Source organism: Orcinus orca, chromosome 1, assembly GCF_937001465.1.
Source record: "Orcinus orca chromosome 1, mOrcOrc1.1, whole genome shotgun sequence".
Taxonomy (NCBI): Eukaryota; Metazoa; Chordata; class Mammalia; order Artiodactyla; family Delphinidae; genus Orcinus; species Orcinus orca.
The window spans coordinates 42066462-42087288 of NC_064559.1; the positions used below are offsets into that span (position 1 = coordinate 42066462).

The 20827-nt window shown below is 39.3% G+C and overlaps 2 protein-coding genes across 7 annotated transcripts in view; one reads left to right on the plus strand and one right to left on the minus strand.

Moving 5' to 3' along the window:
• NSL1 (NSL1 component of MIS12 kinetochore complex) overlaps positions 1 to 3098 on the minus strand; it is a 38255-nt gene extending 35157 nt beyond the window's left edge. For both annotated transcript variants that reach the window (XM_004275266.3, XM_049709417.1), the window contains exons 1-2: positions 2865 to 3098; positions 927 to 1005 (exon numbers count right to left, since the gene is read on the minus strand). In XM_004275266.3, the coding sequence (XP_004275314.1) occupies positions 927 to 1005; positions 2865 to 3098 (313 nt within the window). The remainder of the gene's footprint in view (positions 1 to 926; positions 1006 to 2864) is intronic.
• Positions 3099 to 3109: 11 nt separating this feature from the next.
• Positions 3110 to 18641, plus strand: TATDN3 (TatD DNase domain containing 3). 5 transcript variants are annotated; one of them, XM_004275261.4, is made up of 10 exons: positions 3110 to 3317; positions 5208 to 5240; positions 6163 to 6236; positions 6450 to 6534; positions 11042 to 11104; positions 12023 to 12132; positions 12297 to 12352; positions 13716 to 13828; positions 15403 to 15483; positions 18430 to 18641. In XM_004275261.4, exons 1-10 carry the CDS (start codon positions 3252 to 3254, stop codon positions 18571 to 18573), a joined length of 825 nt encoding a protein of 274 aa, XP_004275309.1. In that variant the 5' UTR covers positions 3110 to 3251; the 3' UTR covers positions 18574 to 18641. The 5 variants fall into 5 exon arrangements, with proteins under 5 accessions (XP_004275309.1, XP_012390421.1, XP_004275311.1 ...); XM_012534967.3 differs by having other exon boundaries at positions 15406 to 15483; XM_049709423.1 differs by lacking the exon at positions 3110 to 3317 and adding an exon at positions 3330 to 3863.
• The last annotated feature ends 2186 nt before the right edge of the window (positions 18642 to 20827 follow it).

Here is a 20827-nt window from a genome sequence, read left to right on the forward strand (position 1 = left end):
GTATAAGTGGTTAAGCTGAACAGCTAGCACTGATATCAATCTATGCTGGTCAAATCTCCATACTATTACTATGGGGACCAACAAGACACTCCAGTCCTCTTATCGGGGCAGCCCTTCTCCTGGACATTGCTGGAGAGTTCTGCCTCTCTTCCCACACTGATCACTCTTTTTCTACTACATTTTTTCCTTCCTACACTAACCATTTTCTTTCTATTAAAACTTTTTCTTTAGATATGTCAACATCATTAGTTAGGGTACAATCTAGTCTGCTCTACACCAGGAAAATATTCTGTTTTATCAAGGAGGTTTCTACAAATACTGACCTCATCCTTTACATGGTACTTTTATAGTTTAACTTCACATTTCTAAGAGTACTTCACTATCTACTCAAAGGATCACTTGTAAAAATACAACTTGATTTATAAAGTATTAAGCATAGGGATTCTCTGGACCTGTTTCTTCATCTGGGGATAGTTCTACAGTATTTTCCAATAAGCTATTGACAAGGGTACTTTTGAAGTTTAATCAGATGAAAGTCTTGTTGGGAATGCCAGATAGTATATATATAAATATAAAGGATCACAGTAACCACTACCGTGTTTGCCTCAGCTTATGACCTCAATAGTCTTCTAGATTACTTTTCTCTTTTTTCCAGCAAAGGAACTCTTCCACTAAAGGAATTTTAAAAGAAGTGACACTGAAAATGGGGATTAAGAATTAGCACTCAAAATAAAACTAGAGGGAATTCCCTGGGGGTCCAGTGGTTAGGACTCCGCACAGGTTTGATCCCTGGTTGGGGAACTAAGACCCTGCAAGCCTCGCAGCACGACCAAAAATAAAATAAAATTAAATTAAATTAATAAATAAAACTAGCCACAAAAATAACTCAGAAATGAATGACAGAGGGACAAAGCGAAATCACATACCCATAAAGTAATTGTCTGAAGCTTCCTGCCATGCTTGCCCATTAATGCTGACATTCTCTTGCACAGCTGATTCAAAAGTCTGCAATAAAGTCACAATAGTCAAGTCACTGAAAATAACTTTAAATACTGAATTCAAACATTTTGGCAAAATAACAATTTCAGATTTGTGATAGAGAATATTAAAAAAAGTAGCAGGGACTTCCCTGGTGGCGCAGTGGTTAAGAATCCACCTGCCAATGCAGGGGACAAGGGTTCAAGCCCTGGTTCAGGAAGATCCCACATGCCTCGGAGCAACTAAGCCCCCGCGCCACAACTACTGAGCCTGCACTCTAGAGTCCGCGTGCCGCAACTACTGAAGCCTGCTCACCTAGAGCCTGTGCTCTGCAACAAGAGAAGCCACCGCAACGAAAAGCCTGCACACTGCAACGAAGAGCAGCCCCCGCTCGCCACAACTAGAGAAAACCCGCACGCAGCAACAAAGACCCAACACAGTCAAAAATAAATAAATAAAATTTTTTTAAAAAAAAGAATGCATATATAACTGAACCACTGCTGTACAGTAGAAATTAACACATTGTAAATCAACTATACTTCAATAAAATAAATTTAAAAATAACGATCACAAAAAAAGACTGTGATAATACTATATATTATGTGGTTTTAGATAAAGAGATGTCAACATAATTAAAGCCTCTGCCTTTTATCTGTTCTCTTAATTAAAGTAAAACACAAGTTAATTCTCTTGGTAGTTTAAGTCTTCACACCTTCTATCTTCTAATCCACTTTCTCATCCATTAAATAAGGTATAATAGGTTAAGCCAAGTTCCTCTTTTTTGTAAGATAATTAAATGTTCTAAGCAGCTTAGCACTTCCTAGAAAGGGGTAAACTCTAAGATCATTACACAACAAAACAGTCTTCTCCCCAGAAACTACTAAAAATGTCCTCAGGTATGTCTCTATTCTTCCCTTGCTTGCGAGGAGAGAATGATGTAAGAGCCAGTGTACACAACACTGGAATACAGAATCACAACCCAGGGAGTGTTCCTTCATTCTTCATCCATTTACCCTTTATTTTGGTTGCACTGTGGTCATTCACACTCAAAACTGTACTGCATTATAAGCATTTTAACTTTTTTTCCTGAATATAAATAGATTGTGTGCTTCCTTTTGACAGGCACAAATCCCCCAATTTGTTATGTCTTTCCCCAAAAAACTATCTTCTTCAGGGCTTTGCAAAATATTTAAGAAAGGAAGGGGAAATGTATTATAAGGGCCAGCGTGTGTGATCTTACTGAAGTTTATAAAAGCAAGACTTTAGACTTGTAGGGAAAAAGTTCTCGCTCTCTTTACAAGATGTTCTAAAACAAACAAAAGGAAAGACCAAAAGCTAGCCTGGTGACTGACTGACTGACTTCCAGGATTACCCTCTCCTGGAGAATTTCTCATAGTCTCTGTCTGCATCGCCCAATAGGGGAGCAACTAGCCACTTTATGGCTGCTGAGGCCTTAAAATGTGGCTAGTAGGAAAAGAGATGAGCTGTAAGTTTAAGACAGATTTGAAAAGCTTAGTATGAACAAAAGAATGTAAACTATCTCGTTCATTTAACTATCTCGTTCATTTTTTAATTATTACAAGCTAAAACGATATCTTGGACACGGTTAAATGTTATTAAAATTAATTTCACCTATTTTTTCTTACTTTTAATTTCAAGTTACATACATGGCTCGCCTTGTATTTTTCTGTCGGACAGCACTGGTCTAAGTAATTAACAATACCCAGCTGCCTCTAGCATCTACTTCGTTCCCTCCCGTGTCCCGAGCTGCTTCTAACCAAGCGTGGGGCACCGTTAACTCTGCCGAAGCCTGGCGTGCGCTCTTTCTGACCACTGAGACCTGGGGTGTGGAGAGAGGGGGTGATAAAACAAGACTGGGCCCGTACCCACTGCGCATCTCGCAGCACGGGCTCCCGAATCTCCTCTGGCAGCGCGTCCCCCAGCTTTTGCACGAAGCGGCCGCACAGTTCTAGCATTTCCGTCACGGCCCGCTTCGAGGTGCAACGCACCCGGAAGTCTTTTCGGGAAGTGGCAAGAACCGGGGCCCCATCGTCTGTCCCGGCCACTCTCTCCACGTCCCGCGGAGCAGAAAGGGCCACCGACGCAAGAGCCCCCTCCATTTTCCCAACTTGAATTGTGGGCGGGAACTCTGGGAGCGGAAGAGCGGGTTCCCCTGGAGGAAAGAGCATACGTCCGGCCGGAAACTCGGCCTGCAGCAGCAGCGTTCCGCCTGAGGCTCCGCGGGCAAGTCGAGGGATTCAGTGGCTGCGGCGATGGGGGCGGTGGGCGTAGGGCTGGTGGACTGTCACTGCCACCTCTCCGCCCCGGACTTTGACCGCGTATGTGAGGGCGAGGTCGGGCCCGTGGTAGCAGGGAGGCCCCCATTCTTTCCCTTCAGGCTATCCTTGTTCTCCTCCCTTAGGGCGGAGCCCCAAATCCTCCCGGGCCCCCGTCTGTGGTCCTGTGCGACTTGCTCCTTACTCCTTATTTAATCTCACTCACACTGATTTTTCTTTCTCATTCCGAATATCCATATCCTCTATCTCCACTTGGCTTTTATTTGCTGTTACTGGCTACTGGAGTCCTTCCCCCTACCCCGCCTTGGCTCGGCTATCCTACCAGCCTCTCAGCTCCGGGCAGAGAATCCACTTTCCCCAGGACGCCGTCCGCGAAACTCGGGCTCACTCCCGCACGCCGCGTGCTCCAGTTCTACAGGGGAGCGAAGCAAACAAAAACTACCGCGCGCACACACACACACGTAATTTCAAAGTGTTTTATCCGCTACATTGGAAACTAGAGGCTAATAAAAAAGAAGAGCGGGGTCTATTTTAGGGGAAAAACCTCTCAAGAGGTTAAGCTTAAATTGGTGCTGGAAAGACAAATAGGTGAGTGCATGGTGGTGAGGAAAGCAAGCGGGTTGCCGGCCTCCAGGCAAGACAGAATTTGGACGTTCGAGCTACCGGAAGGCTGGGTGGAGCCTGATGAGCTAAAAAGACGCGTAAAACAAGACCGAAGAGGTTTGCCGAGGTTTAGTGAGTCAGGAGTTCGCATTTCATTAGAAGCACAATGGGGATCGAGTAAAGGGCTTTGCTTTTTAAGGAGAGAGACAAGATCTGATAATCCATTTAAAAACCATTTTGCTGATGTGTGGCTAATGGACAGAGAACAAGAATGGAAGCTAGAAGACCAGCTTAGAAGCTTTTGTAGTATTTAGACTAAAGATAGTGGTTGAGTTTGAGAGAAGCAGATGGATTCAAGGTATATTTTAGAGATAGAATCTGTAGTACATGCTGAGAGGAATTGAGGAAAGAGAGGGAAAGGGAGAACTTGAGGATGCTGTAGAGAGGTGGTGGTGCTGAGATGAGGGAAAACAGGCTGGAGAGGGCAGGCAGAAAGAATAGTTTTGTTGAGAAGTGGTTATGTTCCGCACATGTTGAAACCTAATATCCATCCAAGTGGAGATGTCATATGGTCATTTAAAAATGTGAATCTTGGGGCTACTCTGGTGGCGCAGTGGTTGAGAGTCCGCCTGTCGATGCAGCGGACGCAGGTTCGTGCCCTGGTCCGGGAAGATCCCACATGCCGCGGAGCGGCTGGGCCCATGAGCCATGGCCGCTGAGCCTGCACGTCCAGAGCCTGTGCTCCGCGACGGGAGAGGCCACAACAGTGAGAGGCCCGCGTACCACTAAAATAAATAAATGAATAAAATAAAATGTGAATCTTGGGTTCAGGAGAGAGTTATAGGCTGGAGATAAAAACTGGGGACTCATTAGCATAATGAGCATAGTAATAAGAGTACTTAAGATGAGTCAGAGAGAGAAGCATAGGGTTCTGAAATCAGAGAAGAGAGAGCCAGTCAAGGAGACTGAAAAGTAGCAGCCAGCTAGAGAGGAGTATTTGCAGAAGCCAAGAGTGGAAAATATCTCAAAAAGGAAGGAGTGGACAAGTGAGGAGTTTCTAATGCTGCTGAGGGGTAGAGTTAGGAGGACAGAGAAGTGTCCTTTATATTTGACAATAACAGTTTCTGTTTTAGTAGAGTGGGAACAGAAGCCACATTTTACTGAGAGAGTAGGTGGGAGGTAGGGTCAGCACAGGCTCTTCACATTCCACCACCTTGTTCCTTGCCATCATTGTCATTCTTTATGGTGCCTCAATTACATTGATATACACAGCCAAAGGACACTTACTTATCCATCTAAAATGATTGTGATTACTTATGTTTATTTTAGGATCTGGATGATGTGTTGGAGAAAGCCAAGAAAGTAAGCCAATACCTATAATTGCCCTTTTTTTGGTTGTTTTTATTTTCCTCCTAATTTTGATCTAAAACAGCTTGAAATTTAGTTATACTATGTTGTTGTTACTTCAATAATAATAAGTTAATAATAAACAGCATTTATTGTTTACTGTGTGCCAGACACTGAGCTAAGCCCATCCTGTACATTATCTCATTTAATGTTTCAGAGCAAGCTTCTGAGGAAGCTACTATTTTATAGCCAACCATTACCATTTTATAGATGAGGAAACTAAGGCCTAGAGATTAACTTGTCCAAAGACACACCACTAGTGAGTGATGTAGACAAGATAGTCTGAATCCAAAACATATTCCCACAGCCACCATGCTTACCAGCAATATGGAACAAATTGGTCCATCTTTCAGTTCTTGAATTAACATTATTCTGGAGATCTTGGAGAAATTATAAAAGTTTTCTGAAACAGTTTGATTTGTGTGGGAAAAAAATTATTAATCTTTGGAAGTGTTTATGAAGCTAGCATTTTGTGATCTTCCCCAAAATTGATAGTCAGAAATGGTTGCCATTTTTACATACAGCCATCTTTCACTGTGGCAGCTTAATTAGGAGTATGGGGTTTGGAGTTACACAGGGCTAGTGATGTTGGGCAAGTTATTTGACTCCATCCAAAACTCTGTCTCTTGATCCATACAGTGGATTACAGCAATGCCTATGTCATAGGAGTATGTAGATTAAATGGGGGGTAATATTTATATTCACCGAACATAATACCTGAAGCATAGTAACTACTCAGTGATAGCTATTATGATTATATTGATGGAGTGTGAGTGAGCAAGGATAACTAAAAGCACAGAAAACTTTAAATTTTTATTTAATTATATTGGATGTATATTGTTTGAGACTCTAACTATTCTCTTCATTTTTGTTGCAGGCCAATGTTATGGCTCTTGTGGTGGTTGCTGAACATTCAGGAGAATTTGAAAAGATTATGCAGCTTTCAGAAAGGTGTTACTTCTCATTAAGATTTAGAAAGTTGTTAATAAGGATGCAGTTATGATTTCATATTTATAATATCAAAGATCATCAATTTTTAAAGAGAATGAGAAGAAAAACAATCACATTAACATAGCCCTAAAAAATTCTTTCCTACTTGTTCTTCAGAGTAACTTTGTCTCCTAGTCTAATATTCTGCTTTCTTAATTCGTTCTACATTTTTAGGTATAATGGATTTGTTCTGCCATGCTTGGGTGTTCACCCAGTTCAGGGAGTTTCACCAAAAGACCAAAGAAGTGTCACGTTAAAGGTAACAAACAGTCTTATAAAACAAGAACCATAAAAAAGTCATAACATCTTTTGACTCAGTGCTCCTCCTCTTTCAAGTTAATATTATACGGCAATAATCCAAAGAAATAAATTCTGTCTTCTTTCACAAAGATGTTTGTTACAGCCGTTACTTGAAATAGAGAAAAAGTGGAAAGAGCCTAGAGGTTAGGAGATAAATAACTAGTTAACTTATACAATGTTAAATATAACTATAGAAAGTGTGGACTATAAGGTTTATGTAGCAACATGGAAAATGTTTACAGTATAGTGTAGGGAGACAAGCAGGATACCAAATGGCTTATTCATTGTGACATCCATGTAAAAATATATTCTATAAGGAAAAGACTAGAGGGAAAAGTACAGAAATTATACTCGTTGTGATGGTCTGGTAGAGTTATAAGCACCTTGTTTTCATATTTTTTATCATGTTATCATATTGCTTTGGCAATAAAAGTGATAAGATATCCAGAAAAAGAAAGATACAAATTCATAGATGCGGTATGTAAGGGAACAGATGAGTTCAAGTACATAGTGTCTTCTTTGAACATTGAACTATCCCTATAGGAGTGCTCTTGATCTGTTAAACTGCATTACTTTTATACCCGCTCTAAAAAAATTCCTACCCACAAGATCTCACTGACTCACAGTAGTCAATATGTCTTATGTTTCAGACTTTTCTCCTGACTCAGCATCAGGGAGATGCACAGTGTCCTGAGTGCTTTATTACATAATGAGATTGAAAGCCCCATGTTGAAGAAGTAAAGACTTTTTGTTATCTATGAATAAATTAAGATATGAAGACTATCATTTTTTATAATAATAAATCTGTATTCCTACATTGGGGTACCCGAGGTAGTTTTACTTATTTTGAAACAAAATTACTTTTAATTCACTTCAGGTAAAAATAAATACTTATCCTGTAGATTTCCTGAGTTGTTGATATGATAAAATTAGCTAAATTGCCAGAGAGTTGCAATTCCCAAGATGTTGGGGATGATAGCAGGACAGTATTTCTTTCACTTATGTAGAGATTTATACTAATAGTCCTTCATTTCAGTAGTCAGTCAACAAGTGTTTAGTGAGCATGTACTATATTTCAAACACTGTTCTAAGCACTATAGAGTAAAATCCCTCTCACAGAAGCCAGATTCTGGATTGGGGAAGACAGTCAACAATTAGATACGTGAACTAAGTGCTTTAAAGGCAATGAAACAAGATTATGTGATGGGGATTGTGGATGCTGGTTTTTAGATTGTGTAGTCAGGGAAGGCCTCTCTGAGGAGGTGATGTTTGAACTGCAACCTGAATGCAGTTGGCCATGCAAAGAGAGGGGTGAGAGTGTTGAAGGCAAAGGAAACAATGAAGCACAAAGGTCCTAAGGTAGTTACAAGTTTGATGTGGTCAAGAAATAGAAAGACGACTGATGTGACTAGATGGAAGAGGAAGGAATAGTGAGGTCAGAGGGATTGGGCAGGGATCCCCACTCACCTCATACAGGGCCTTGTTGGATTGTAGTTTACATCAGTGGGGGATTTAAAGTAAGGAGTGACAAGATGTGATTTCTGTTTTGAAAAGATACCCTTGGCAATGGTGTGAAGAATCAATTTTGAAGAGGGCAAAAAAGGAAGAAGGGAGAATAGTTAAAAGACTGTTGGCAATAGTCCATGTGAGAAACGATGGTGGATTGGACCAGAGTGGTAGCAGTGGAGATGAAGAGAAGTGAGTGGATTTGGCATGTTTTTGGCATGAATGTAGAACTGATGGGACTATTTAACTTACAAAACTAAATAAAATACCAACAATATACAGATAAGTCTAGATTCTCAAAACAGACAGGAACTCAGCAAATCTCAAGATAGCCCGCTGGAAAAGACCAGAGTTAAGCAGTTTTGTTCCTAACGTGCTTGTAGTCCCCACAATAGTTTAGTTTTCCCATTGTGGTTAGATTACAAGCTCCTACCATGTGGTACAAAGGTAGGTATGTACAATATGTAAGTATTCATTAAATTACCTTGGTTTATAAAATGAAAATTGCCTAGCATCACACAAATCTTTCAGCATATTCAATAAATATTATTACCAGGCAGAATTTAAGCCCCTGGGATACCCTGGGGAATCACAATTCACTGTCTACAAGCTACTGCCCCCTCCAGGCAGGGCACGTGCTGTCCATTTGGCTCCTGTCCCTACTTAACCCACTTCACTCATTTCGGTTACACGCCTGACCCCTGTTCTAAAGGTTCTGAAGACTAAACATTTTCTTTAATAAAAAAATCAATTCTAATTATTTTAAATCATTCAGAATAAAGCTCTCCTCCCTCCCCTTGCCCTTCTTTCTTCCATCCTTTCCTTCTCTCTCCTTTCTTCTTTCAACAGCATAGTGGAAACAGCATGGGCTTTGAAGTCAGAGAGACTTGGCCTACTGGCTTCTGTGATCTGTGGCACTTAACTTTGCCAAGTCTCAATTTCCTCATTTGTAAATCGTGAATAATTATTTAGTTGTAGTATGCCCAGTCATAGGGTATAGAGGTATAGGATATTTTAAAACCCTACAATAGAACCATTAGCTGTTAAAGAACTTGAGACTTCATGGAGGAAGTGGGAATAGAACTGAAGTCAGTTTTAGACCTATGAATGTCCTTATAAATATTTTTACATCTATTAAAATGATAAAGACCACACATACATTTACACATATTGAATCTGTAATATGAATTATATTAATTTCTATTTACTATACCTGACTTGCCAGAAACTTCCAAAATATTTCATGAGGAATGGGAACAGTCTCATTGTAAATGTATTTTGCTTCTTTTTATAGTTAATACGTATTCCAAGAAGCATATTTTCCCTGTATCTGGTCTTCATCCAAATGTGTAATTTCTTTCTGACTGAAGACTTTCTAAGTGTCAAACATTTCCTGAGTAATCTCTCCAACTTCTTCAGTCCCTTTGAGGTCCCACAGACACACAGTAGTTTGGATGTTTGATATGGAAAATCTTTGCCTGACACTTTGACCTACTCAGCTATTGCCAGACATCTTCTCTGGTATTTAGGGTTATATACTCTTAGCTCTACATGACAATATTAATTCTTCTTCATTGAGTCTACTGGAATGTCTGAGGCCTTGATTTACCCTTCCTCATCTTCTTTTCTCTCTCTTGAGGTATAATTATAAAGTCTCCTCTTCTTCCTCTACCATATGGTTTACCTCCCTTTTCTTTTCTTTTTTTTTTTTTTTTTTTTACGATACGTGGGCCTCTCACTGTTGTGGCCTCTCCCGTTGCGGAGCACAGGCTCCGGACGCGCAGGCTCAGCGGCCACGGCTCACAGGCCCAGCCGCTCCGCGGCATGTGGGATCCTCCCAGACCGGGGCACGAACCCGTGTCCCCTGCATCGGCAGGCGGACTCTCAACCACTGCGCCACCAGGGAAGCCCTACCTCCCTTTTCTTAATTTTCCCTTGTTCTGATTATCCTCACTAGAAGTACCTTGAATTTACATATTCTGAGACTAAAATCCTCAAAGTAGTTTAAAATATCTAGAAGCAAATTTTCCATGTATTTGTCTTTCCCTTGTCTTAAAGGGATCCCTCACAGGGGGAATTCTCTTTAAGTGGAAATAGTAATATCATGGAAGCTAACAGTACACAGTTACTTCAATAGTTGGCAAACAACATATTTGTGGTATTTAATATGTATATTGTTGAACCTTTAGGACAAAAATAGGCTACACAGGACTATAAAGACAAAAGAAATTAGTGAAAATAGTGCAAAGGATGTATGGGATTATCACTATTAAAAATTCACAAGGCATCAGTACCCTAAGAGGAGAACATAGCAGTGCCCTCCCCAAAACTCACAAAGGTGACCACTTGGTGGCTTTCTTCTCTCTTGCTCAGCTATTCCAGGAAATCCAGTTCACTCCTCCTAAATGCCAGGAAATGCCTCCTGAACAGAAGAAAGGGTTTAAGTGGGAATCTTCGTAAGAAGTCATGTTCTTGGGACTTCCCTAGTGGTCCAGTGGCTAAGACTCTGCGCTCCCAATACAGGGGGCCCGGGTTCAATCCCTGGTCAAGGAACTAGATCCCACATGCCACAACTAAGAGTTCGCCTGCCACAACTAAAGATTCTGCATGCCACAACTAAAAGATCCTGCATGCCCCAATGAAGATCCCGCACACAGCAGCGAAGATCCTGTATGCCACAACTATGACCCGGCACAGCCAAATAATAAATAAATACTTTTTAAAAAAGGAAGTCATGTTCTTGTAACATAAATGGATGTGGGATGTTTGTACTCAAATTTCCAGACAGAAGTACTCACCATTATAGAAGGATTACATTCTTAGTTCCTCAACTGGTTAAAAGGTATTGACTATGTAAAGGACCCAGTGTAGCATAGTGCCTGGCATATAATGGGTGTTTATACAAAACCTATAAAATTCCCTTCTCCTATTTTAATAAATTTACTTTTTTTTCATCCCAGGATTTGGATGTAGCTTTGCCCATTATCGAGAATTATAAGGATCGATTGTTGGCAGTTGGAGAGGTAAATACCCACTACCTGATCAAATGATTTCTAATCCAGACTTTCATGTGATAGATGAAAATAGTCCTTAATTCAGTATTAGTGATTATAACAGACTTGGATAATTATGTTCACCCTGTTCAGCTGAATAATACTTTGTCAGTACTTCCTCAATAATCAAAAGTGCTTAGGGATAAAACAATAGAAGTCTCCCCATGGGCTTATGTTAATGAAAGAAAACGATTACCATTTCAATGTACTTTCCTCTTTTTTTCCTTTTGCTTACATAGGGTTATCTCTCTGGTTAGTTAAAATAGTATATACAAGCATACTTTAAATAGGTTAGAGTTTCTAATTAAAGAACATTTTTTATTAAATAATTTACAGCTGTGAAACATCTTATCACTTGGTAATTCCACTTATAATTAAAGATAAAAGATAAGAATAGCACTTACATTCAGAATCTAGGTTATCACGATGCATGCCAGAATAGGATCAAGGGAAGCAGTCATTTATAATCTTCACTGTCCAGTGTGGTTACCACATGCAGCTGTTGAGCACTTGAAATGTGACTGGCCCAAACTGAGATGTGCTCTCAGGATAAAATGCACTGAGGATTTCAAAGTCTCAATACCTCAAAAAAGGAATGTAAAATAACTCAATAATTTTTTTTTATTGATTATGTGTTGACATAATAATATGACTATATGATAATATTGATAATGTTTTAGATATAGTGGATTAAATATATCATTAAAATTAATTTCACCTGTTTCTTGTTAGTGTTTTTAATGTAGCTACTGGAAACTGTAAGGTTGTGTATGTGGCTTATGTGTGTGGCTCCCATTATATTTCTCTTGGACTGTACTGCACCATAATATGTCTTCGGGGATTCATTAAACCATAAACATGTAATTCTGTTTTATTTGTCCATTATAGGTTGGACTAGATTTCTCCCCCAGAATTGCTGGCACTGATGAACAGAAGGAAGAGCAAAGACAAGTCCTAATCAGACAGGTCCAATTAGCCAAAAGACTAAATTTGCCTTTGTAGGTTAATTATCATCTCTCTATATTAATAGTTACAGAGCAAATTAAGTAATGATTCTCCTGAAATTGAGCTCTACTTTTCTTTTTCTCTGAATTGCTTTAATATAACAAAAATAATAATTTCATATTAAGTACTCAAAAGGAATTTTTTTTTTGTTTACCAGAAATGTTCACTCACGTTCAGCTGGAAGACCCACCATCAGCCTCTTAAATGAGCAAGGTATTTAGGTTCCTGAGAAAAATGTGCCTAATGTTTAAGTTTGACAATTCCAGTCCATATTCCCAGTAGAACAAGCCATGCTTTACTTGATTTCTTAAAGGGAAGGGAATGGGTCAAGGGTAGAGATGGAAATCAACTAAGATGGTTTTGCAAGTCAGCCTACTATTTACAAGGTTTTCAGTGTGATTGTGATGTTTATCAGGCCAGGATAAAGCAAATGAAAAATTGGATCAAGTAATTTTAATGCCTTAATTTGAAAATTAGCAGCTCCAACATTTTAGTCAGCCTATGTGAGAGAGGAAAAAACAAAGCAAAGAAGGGTGATCACATTGAGTTACTGTTTTGCATGTTTTATGGCTGCTGCTTTAGAAAATGGTATTATACAGATTGTGGCCATCTTATATAAAATGCACTGTCATCTTCACCAGTTGTTCCTAAAGAAAAAATACTTCTCATAGGATTACTTTTCAAAATTTTAAAGTGCTGTCCACGGTAAGAAATATACTTTATTTTGAAACTCGATATATACACATACATACTGTTTTTGGCACTGACTTTATTTCGAAACTCAGTATATACATATACAGAAAACTGACAAAAGTTCAAGAAGCAGTACATCTATATGTATGTGTGTATAGATATGTGTGTGTGCGTGTGTTTATGCACACAAATATATAAGCACACACTGGCCAGTTGTGACCCACTAATTTGATTTCATAATTCACAGTAGTAACTCACTAAATGTCACACCTACCAACAGTATCAAATAGTGAAGTAAACATAATTGCCTACAACTAGAAAGCACTGTATTTCTCAGTGATGAGTACTGAGTCCCCCTGGATTCACCAAGAACATGATTTTTGTGCAGGCTGAGCAGCCATCCTTTAAGAACTGGAGATGGTTTTTGTGAAACTAACTCTGAGTGTTGAATTTGTGAGTCATTTATTTCCTCATTTCTTCTTTCACTAGCATCCTTCTTAAGGACAATTTGCTTAAAAACCTATTAGGAACAATAATTTGACAGTTCAGAAACTTTTGGAGAAGGTTTGATGGTATAGGAAGTTTAAATAATTGCTTAAATTGTATTTATTAATTTTATTCTGAAGATTTGGAGAAGGTTTGATGGTATAGGAAGTTTAAATAATTGCTCAATTATATTTATTAATTTTATTCTGAAGATTAAGAATTTGCTATATTTTTATTCTACTGGTTGAACACTATATGTTTATCTACTCTTTAGAAATCATAGAACCTTATAGTGACCGATATTTACTTAAAATCTGTGTTGTTCAATTTGATTAGTGGTAAAACCTCTCATTAAGGAAATAAAATGGAACTGTGATTTATCTTTAATTTTTGAGAGGTGCTGACAAAGTGTTGCTGCATGCATTTGATGGTCGGCCATCTGTAGCCATGGAAGGAGTAAAAGCTGGGTACTTCTTCTCAATTCCTCCTTCTATCATAAGAAGTGGACAGGTAAATTCTTTCATTAAACCTCATTTTATACTTTGTGAAATATACTTTGAAATATGAACTTTTATTATATACTTGTGATACTATTCTGGTTTCATTGCAAAAATTAATCTTAGGTCCCTACCTCATATAAAGAGTAACTCAAAAGTGGATCAAAGACCTAAGAATAAGAGCTAAAATTATAAAACTCTTAGAAGAAAACAGATCTAAATCTTTGTGACCTTGGATCAGGCAGTGGTTTCTTAGCTATGACACCAAAGGCACAAGCAACCAAAGAAAAAATAGATAAATTGGATATCATCAAAATAAACTTCCACTCACAAAAAAAATAAACTTCCACTAACAAAAAATTGGGCAGCTCATACTCAAAAGACCTGAACTTCTGATAGCTTTCAGAAAAAGGATATTAAAGGCAGTGTGAGGGAGGAGGCTGCAGGGTATGTGAGCAGCTTGTGCTCAGTTCTCAAATTGATTGGCGTCAAGGTGAAGTTTTGAGCATCATCAATCTTCTGGTTTCAGCTGGTCTGGGGTCTACATGCTTGAGGTCAGCAGTTTCCATCTGGTTGGGGTCTGCTTCCTGTAAGAACAGCTTAGGAGTGTGTGTCAGGCCTCTATCTATAACTCTATCTAGAACTGGGAATTTGGTGACTCTGCTATGTGGCGAATTTATAGTCTAAGTTGTTACCAGTTTTCTGACCCAACAGCTATTCATTGCTCCTACATCTTCACATTTCCTAATCACTAATTCTTGAACCAGCCTTTTGAGGCCCAGGGGAGGCCTGGGAGACTTGAAGCAAAAGCAATTTACTTCAAAATACAGGGACACTGGGCCTTATATACGGTTTCAGGTGAAAAGTTCTAGAAATGTCAATTAGGTCATGTTAATTGATAGTCCATGATTACTTTTATTTTTCCTACTTTTATCATTTGTGGAGAAATTTCTTACTTATTTATTTATTTATTTTATTTATTTATCTTTGGGTGTTGGGTCTTCGTTGCTGTGCGCGGGCTTTCTCTAGTTGAGGGGAGCAGGGGCTACTCTTCATTGTGGTGCATAGACTTCTCATTGGGTGGCTTCTCTTGTTGCAGAGCACGGGCTCTAGGTACGTGGGCTTCAGTAGTTGTGGCAGGTGGGCTCAGTAGTTGTGGCTCATGGGCTTAGTTGCTCCATGGCATGTGGGATCTTCCCAGCCCAGGGCTCGAACCCATGTCCCCTGCATTGGCAAGTGGATTCTTAACCACTATGCCACCAGGGAAGTCACTCTTCCTTGGCTCTTTCAGTAGGCATATGATATCAGATGTTTGGGTTCTTGCTGGATGTTACCTCATTTTTTGCTCTTGGTTACTACTCTTTGGGTTCCTAGAGGCTTCGGATAATTTTTGGCAAAGAATGTTTCTTCTTAAATCTAACCATTAATGTAGAATGATGAGAACATAGTGAACATTTATTAATTGAATATTAAAGTATGAATTTTAGATTCTTGCAGAGTAGTATGCATTGACATGTGGGTTTAATGCTACTTATTTAATCTTTACTTCTCATGTTTTAAACTTACTAGCTTTCTCTTTTCTCTAAGAAGCAGAAACTTGTTAAACAGTTGCCTTTAACTTCGATTTGCTTGGAAACAGATTCACCTGCGCTAGGGCCAGAAAAAAAGGTAAATGATTTTCTAATTTCTACATTATTTAGATTGTGTCTTTTATTTGAACTATTTTCAGTTTAGCTGTGTTTCTCATTCCAGTGTAAATATAATGGGATCCTACTTTAATGCTAGGTTGAAAGGTTATATTGACTTAATTTCAAGTCTTTTGTAAATATGGCTGTTGTGCTACACAGAATATTATTTGATATGGGTCATGTCCTAATTTACGTAATATTGAAATCCAGACCAGTATAGTAAAAAGCTTAGTGTCTAGAGGCAGAAAGGGCTGGATTCAAATCCTGTCTCTGATACCCACTAGCTGTATAACTTTGGGCAAGGTCCTTAATCTCTCTGAAACTGTTTCTACGTTTATAAAATGTGGGTAAAATAATAGTAAAATATTTTGAAGTATTACAGTGGGGATTAAATGAAGTAATGTATATGAAAGTGCCTAGGGCTTCCCTGGTGGCACAGTGGTTGAGAGTCCGCCTGCCAATGCAGGGGACACGGGTTCGTGCCCCGGTCCGGGAAGATCCCACATGCCGCGGAGCGGCTGGGTCCGTGAGCCATGGCCGCTGAGCCTGCACGTCCGGAGCCTGTGCTCCGCAACGGGAGAGGCCACAACAGTGAGAGGCCCGCGTACCGCAAAAAAAAAAAGAAAAGAATATAGAAGAGGAATGAGAAAATAGAGGATTATAACCACATTTATTTTCTTGTTTGACTATAGGACAGAATGGTACAAAATTGCCTTCCTGGTTAGTGTGAAATAGGATGAAAATGACCTAGCTTTTTCACCCTAAACAGAAATGAATTTCAAATGCTCTTATAACTCAGTTTTATGTTTGTATTTAGATAATTTGATAAAAATTATGGGTTTCTGGCATAGTGCCTTGCACATAGTACCTTGCACATAGTGCCTTGCACATAGTAGGTACTCAAAAACCATTTATTGAATAAATGAATTTTAAAACTGAGGAATTCCCTGGTGGTCCAGTGATTAGAAATCTGCACTTCCACTGCAGGGGGCACAGGTTCAATCCCTGGTCGGGGAACTAAGATCCTGCATGCTGCACAGCGCAGCCAAAAAATAAAAATAAAAAAAATAAAACTGAATATGCTTTTTGTTAAGTAAAATGTGTTTGTTCTAGAAAAATAGAAAACAGAAAATCATAAGAAAATAGAACCATCTACCACTGAAAGGTTACCACTATAGTATAGTGGTTAAAAGCATAAACTCTGATGTCAGCTTGCACAGGTTTAAACCTCAACTGGGCTACTTACTCGCTGTTTAGGATCCCTTCTTATCTGTAAAAAAGGGATGCTAATAATAATAGTACCTATCTCACAGAGTTATTTTGAGGATTAAATGAGAAATTCCATGAAAACCTTAGAACAAAACCTTGCCTACAACAAGCACTAAATAAATGAAGGTTCTTATGTCCTTCCACACTTCTTTATGTCCATATATGTATACATAATATTTTTTTCATAAAAATAGGATTAGCCTCAACACATCATTTCATAACTTGCATTTTTTTTTTTTTTTTTTTTTTTTTTTTTGCGGTACGTGGGCCTCTCACTGTTGTGGCCTCTCCCGTTGCGGAGCACAGGCTCTGGACACGCAGGCTCAGCGGCCATGGCTCACGGGCCCAGCCGCTCCGCGGCATGTGGGATCCTCCTGGACCGGGGCACGAACCCGTGTCCCCTGCATCGGCAGGCGGACTCTCAACCACTGCGCCACCAGGGAAGCCCCCATAACTTGCTTTTATGTGGTGAACACATGTAAATATCAATAAATATACTTTTCCTCATCATGTTTAATAAGTATATAAATTTTAGTGTGTGAATGTGCCACAATATATTTAACTTGATACTGTCATTTAGGTTATTGGTTTCCAACACAGTACAGTTGACCCTTGAACAAGAAGTGCTTAGGGGTACCAACACCCTCCCCAACCCCCCAGCCCCGCCCCATACCATGGAAAATACATGTCTGTCCACCCGCCACGTCTGCAGTTTTGCATCTGCGGATTCAGCCCTCATTTTCGTGGTTCTGCATTCACAGATTCAACCACGCTTGGATTGTGTAGTACTGTAGTATTTATTGAAAAAAAATCCATGTATAAGTGGACCCACACAGTTCAAAACCATGTTTTTCAGGGGTCAACTGTATTATAAACAATATGATGAATGTCCTTGAACCTAAATCTTGGTGTGCATTTTTCATTGTTTTCTTAGGCTACGTTATCAAGGTTATTTTTTAACCTTGTTATCTTATTCCTCTGAACATTATCAACCTGAGTCGATAACTTAATAGTAACAACAATGATATATTTCATCAAATCTAAATGCCACTGATTGTAGATGTACCACTGTTTTGTGACCATTAAGGAAAAAACACTACAATTATACTTTCACATGCCACTGAATGTCATTAAAATAAAATATATGTCAATTTCAGAGATGTTGAGATAGGGGAGAAATGCATCTTAGAATCAGTGAAATATGACTACATAATCTGTGTAGTCTTCCAGACACCATGGCATTACTGAGTCAAACTGTAACGTAGCCTGTGAGTTGAAATGGCCAAGCTACAGAGCTTGACCTTTGCAAGCACTCACTTGAGGAACAAACCAAAGCACAGTTAATTCATCAGTCAGGCAGGTCACCAAGTGTCCACTTTGTGCAGACTGCTTCATATGCTAGGTGCTGGGACCTCGACTGGTAATACCCCAGAGCTCTTTTCAGGAGCAGGATAGACTTACAGTTAATGTTGTAGCCTTAGCTTTCAAGCTGAAGTTCAGGGCCTTTTCCTCAGCTTTGCCTCACCCCCATTAAAAAAAAAAGAAAGAGCTCATCAGTTGTTTTTACCAACTCATTTTCATCTCTTTTATCTACAGTCTTCAAGGATTGCTTCCCTTGAGTGTCATGTTTGATTAATGTCTGCTTTGTCTGTCTCAGGTACGGAATGAGCCCCAAAACATTTCCATTTCAGCAGAATATATTGCCCAGGTGAAAGGGATCTCAGTGGAGGAAGTTATAGAAGTGACAACACAGAACGCATTGAAACTGTTTCCCAAACTTCAGTACCTGCTCTCGAAATAGCTTCAAAACAAAATCAAGTGCAGAGGGCACTGTTTGAGAAAAATAAATGTTCTGATGAAGAGTCTGAACTGAAGAAGCCATTGTATCGGGATTATAATTTTAGAGAAATATTTTTCTTAGAAGTAAAACTGGGCTTAGATCCTAAAACCCTGGGTTCTAATTCTACCTTGCACTGCTTTTCAATTAACGGAGTCCTAGCAGGAGATTGGGAAATACCACTGCTTCTTACTTTGCCCTGTTAAATAGAACCACCAAATGAACTGAAACCATTTCTTCTGGCAAGGGTGGCTCCCACAGGTAAGAAATAAGTGCTACTGTGATGGCGTGGAATAGGCTAAAGTTTGATCCTTTACCACCTGTTTGACTTCCCACAGGATTTATCCAGTGAAAGGAGAGTGTCTAGTTTTTTTGTTTTTTTTTTTTTTTTTTTTTTGCGGTATGCGGGTCTTTCACTGTTCTGGCTCTCCCGTTGCGGAGCACAGGCTCCGGACGCGCAGGCTCAGTGGCCATGGCTCACGGGCCCAGCCGCTCCGCAGCATGTGGGATCATCCCGGACTGGGGCACAAACCCGTGTCCCCTGCATCGGCAGGCAGACTCTCAACCACTGCGCCACCAGGGAAGCCCAGGTTTTTTGATATTGAGCTGCATGAGCTGCTTGTATATTTTGGAGATTAATCCTTTGTCAGTTGCTTCGTTTGCAAATACTTTCTCCCATTCTGAGGGTTGTCTTTTCTTCTTGTTTATGGTTTCCCTTAGGTCCCATTTGTTTATTTTTGTTTTTATTTCCATTTCTCTAGAGGTGGGCCAAAAACGATCTTGCTGTGATTTAGGTCATAGAGTGTTCTGCCTGTGTTTCACTCTAAGAGTTTTACACTGTCTGGCTTTACATTTAGGTCTTTAATCCATTTTGACTTTATTTTTGTGTATGGTGTTAGAAAGTGTTCTAATTTCATTCTTCTACATGTAGCTGTCCAGTTTTCCCAACACGAGTTAATGAAGAGGCTGTCTCTTCTCCATTGTATACTCTTGCCTCCTTTGTCAAAGATAAGGTGACCATATGTGCATGGGTTTATCTCTGGGCTTTCTATCCTGTTCCCTCCACCTATATTTCTGTTTTTGTGCCAGTACCATATTGTCTTGATTACTGTAGCTTTCTAATATAGTCTGAAGTCAGGGAGCCTGATTCCTCCAGCTCCGTTTTACTTTCTCAAGATTGCTTTGGCTACAAGTTGTGAAATATTTTCTTCTAGTTCTGTGGAAAATGCCATTGGTAGTTTGATAGGGATTGCACTGAATCTGTAGATTGCTTTGTGTAGTATAGTCATTTCACAGTGTTGACTCCGCCAATCCAAGAACATGATATATCTCTCCATCTGATTGTGTCATCTTTGATTTCTTTCATCAGTGTCTTATAGTTTTCTGCTTACAGATTTTTTGTCTCCTTAGATAGGTTTATTCCTAGGTATTTTATTCTTTTTGTTGCAATGGTAAATGGGAGTGTTTCCTTAATTTCTCTTTCACATTTTTCATCATTAGTGTATAGGAATACAAGCGATTTCTGTACACTAATTTTGTATCCTGCTACTCTACCAAATCCATTGATTAGCTCTAGTAGTTTTCTGGTAGCATCTTTAGGATTCTCTATGTATAGTATCATGTCATCTGCAAACAGTGGCAGTTTTACTTCTTCTTTTCTGATTTGGATTCCTTTTATTTGTTTTTCTTCTCTGATTGCTGTGGCTAAAACTTCCAAAACTATGTTGAATAATAGTGGTGAGAGTGGGCAACCTTGTCTTGTACCTGATCTTAGAGGAAGTCGTTTCATTTCTTCACCATTGAGAACGATGTTGGCTGTGGCTTTGTTGTATATGACCTTTATTATGTTCAGGTAGGTTCCCTCTATGCCTACTTTCTGGAGAGTTTTTATCATAAGTGGGTGTTGAATTTTGTCAAAAACTTTTTCTGCATCTATTGAGATGATCATATGGTTTTTATCCTTCAAATTGTTAATATGGTGTATCACATTGATTGATTTGCATATATTGAAGAATCCTTGCATCCCTGGGATAAACCCCACTTGATCATGGTATATGATCCTTTTAATGTGCTGTTGGATTCTGTTTGCTAGTGTCTTGTTGAGGATTTTTGCATCTGTGTTCATCAGTGATATTGGCTTGTAGTTTTCTTTTTTGTGACACCTTTGTCTGGTTTTGGTATCAGGGTGATGGTGGCCTCGTAGAATGAGTTTGGGGTT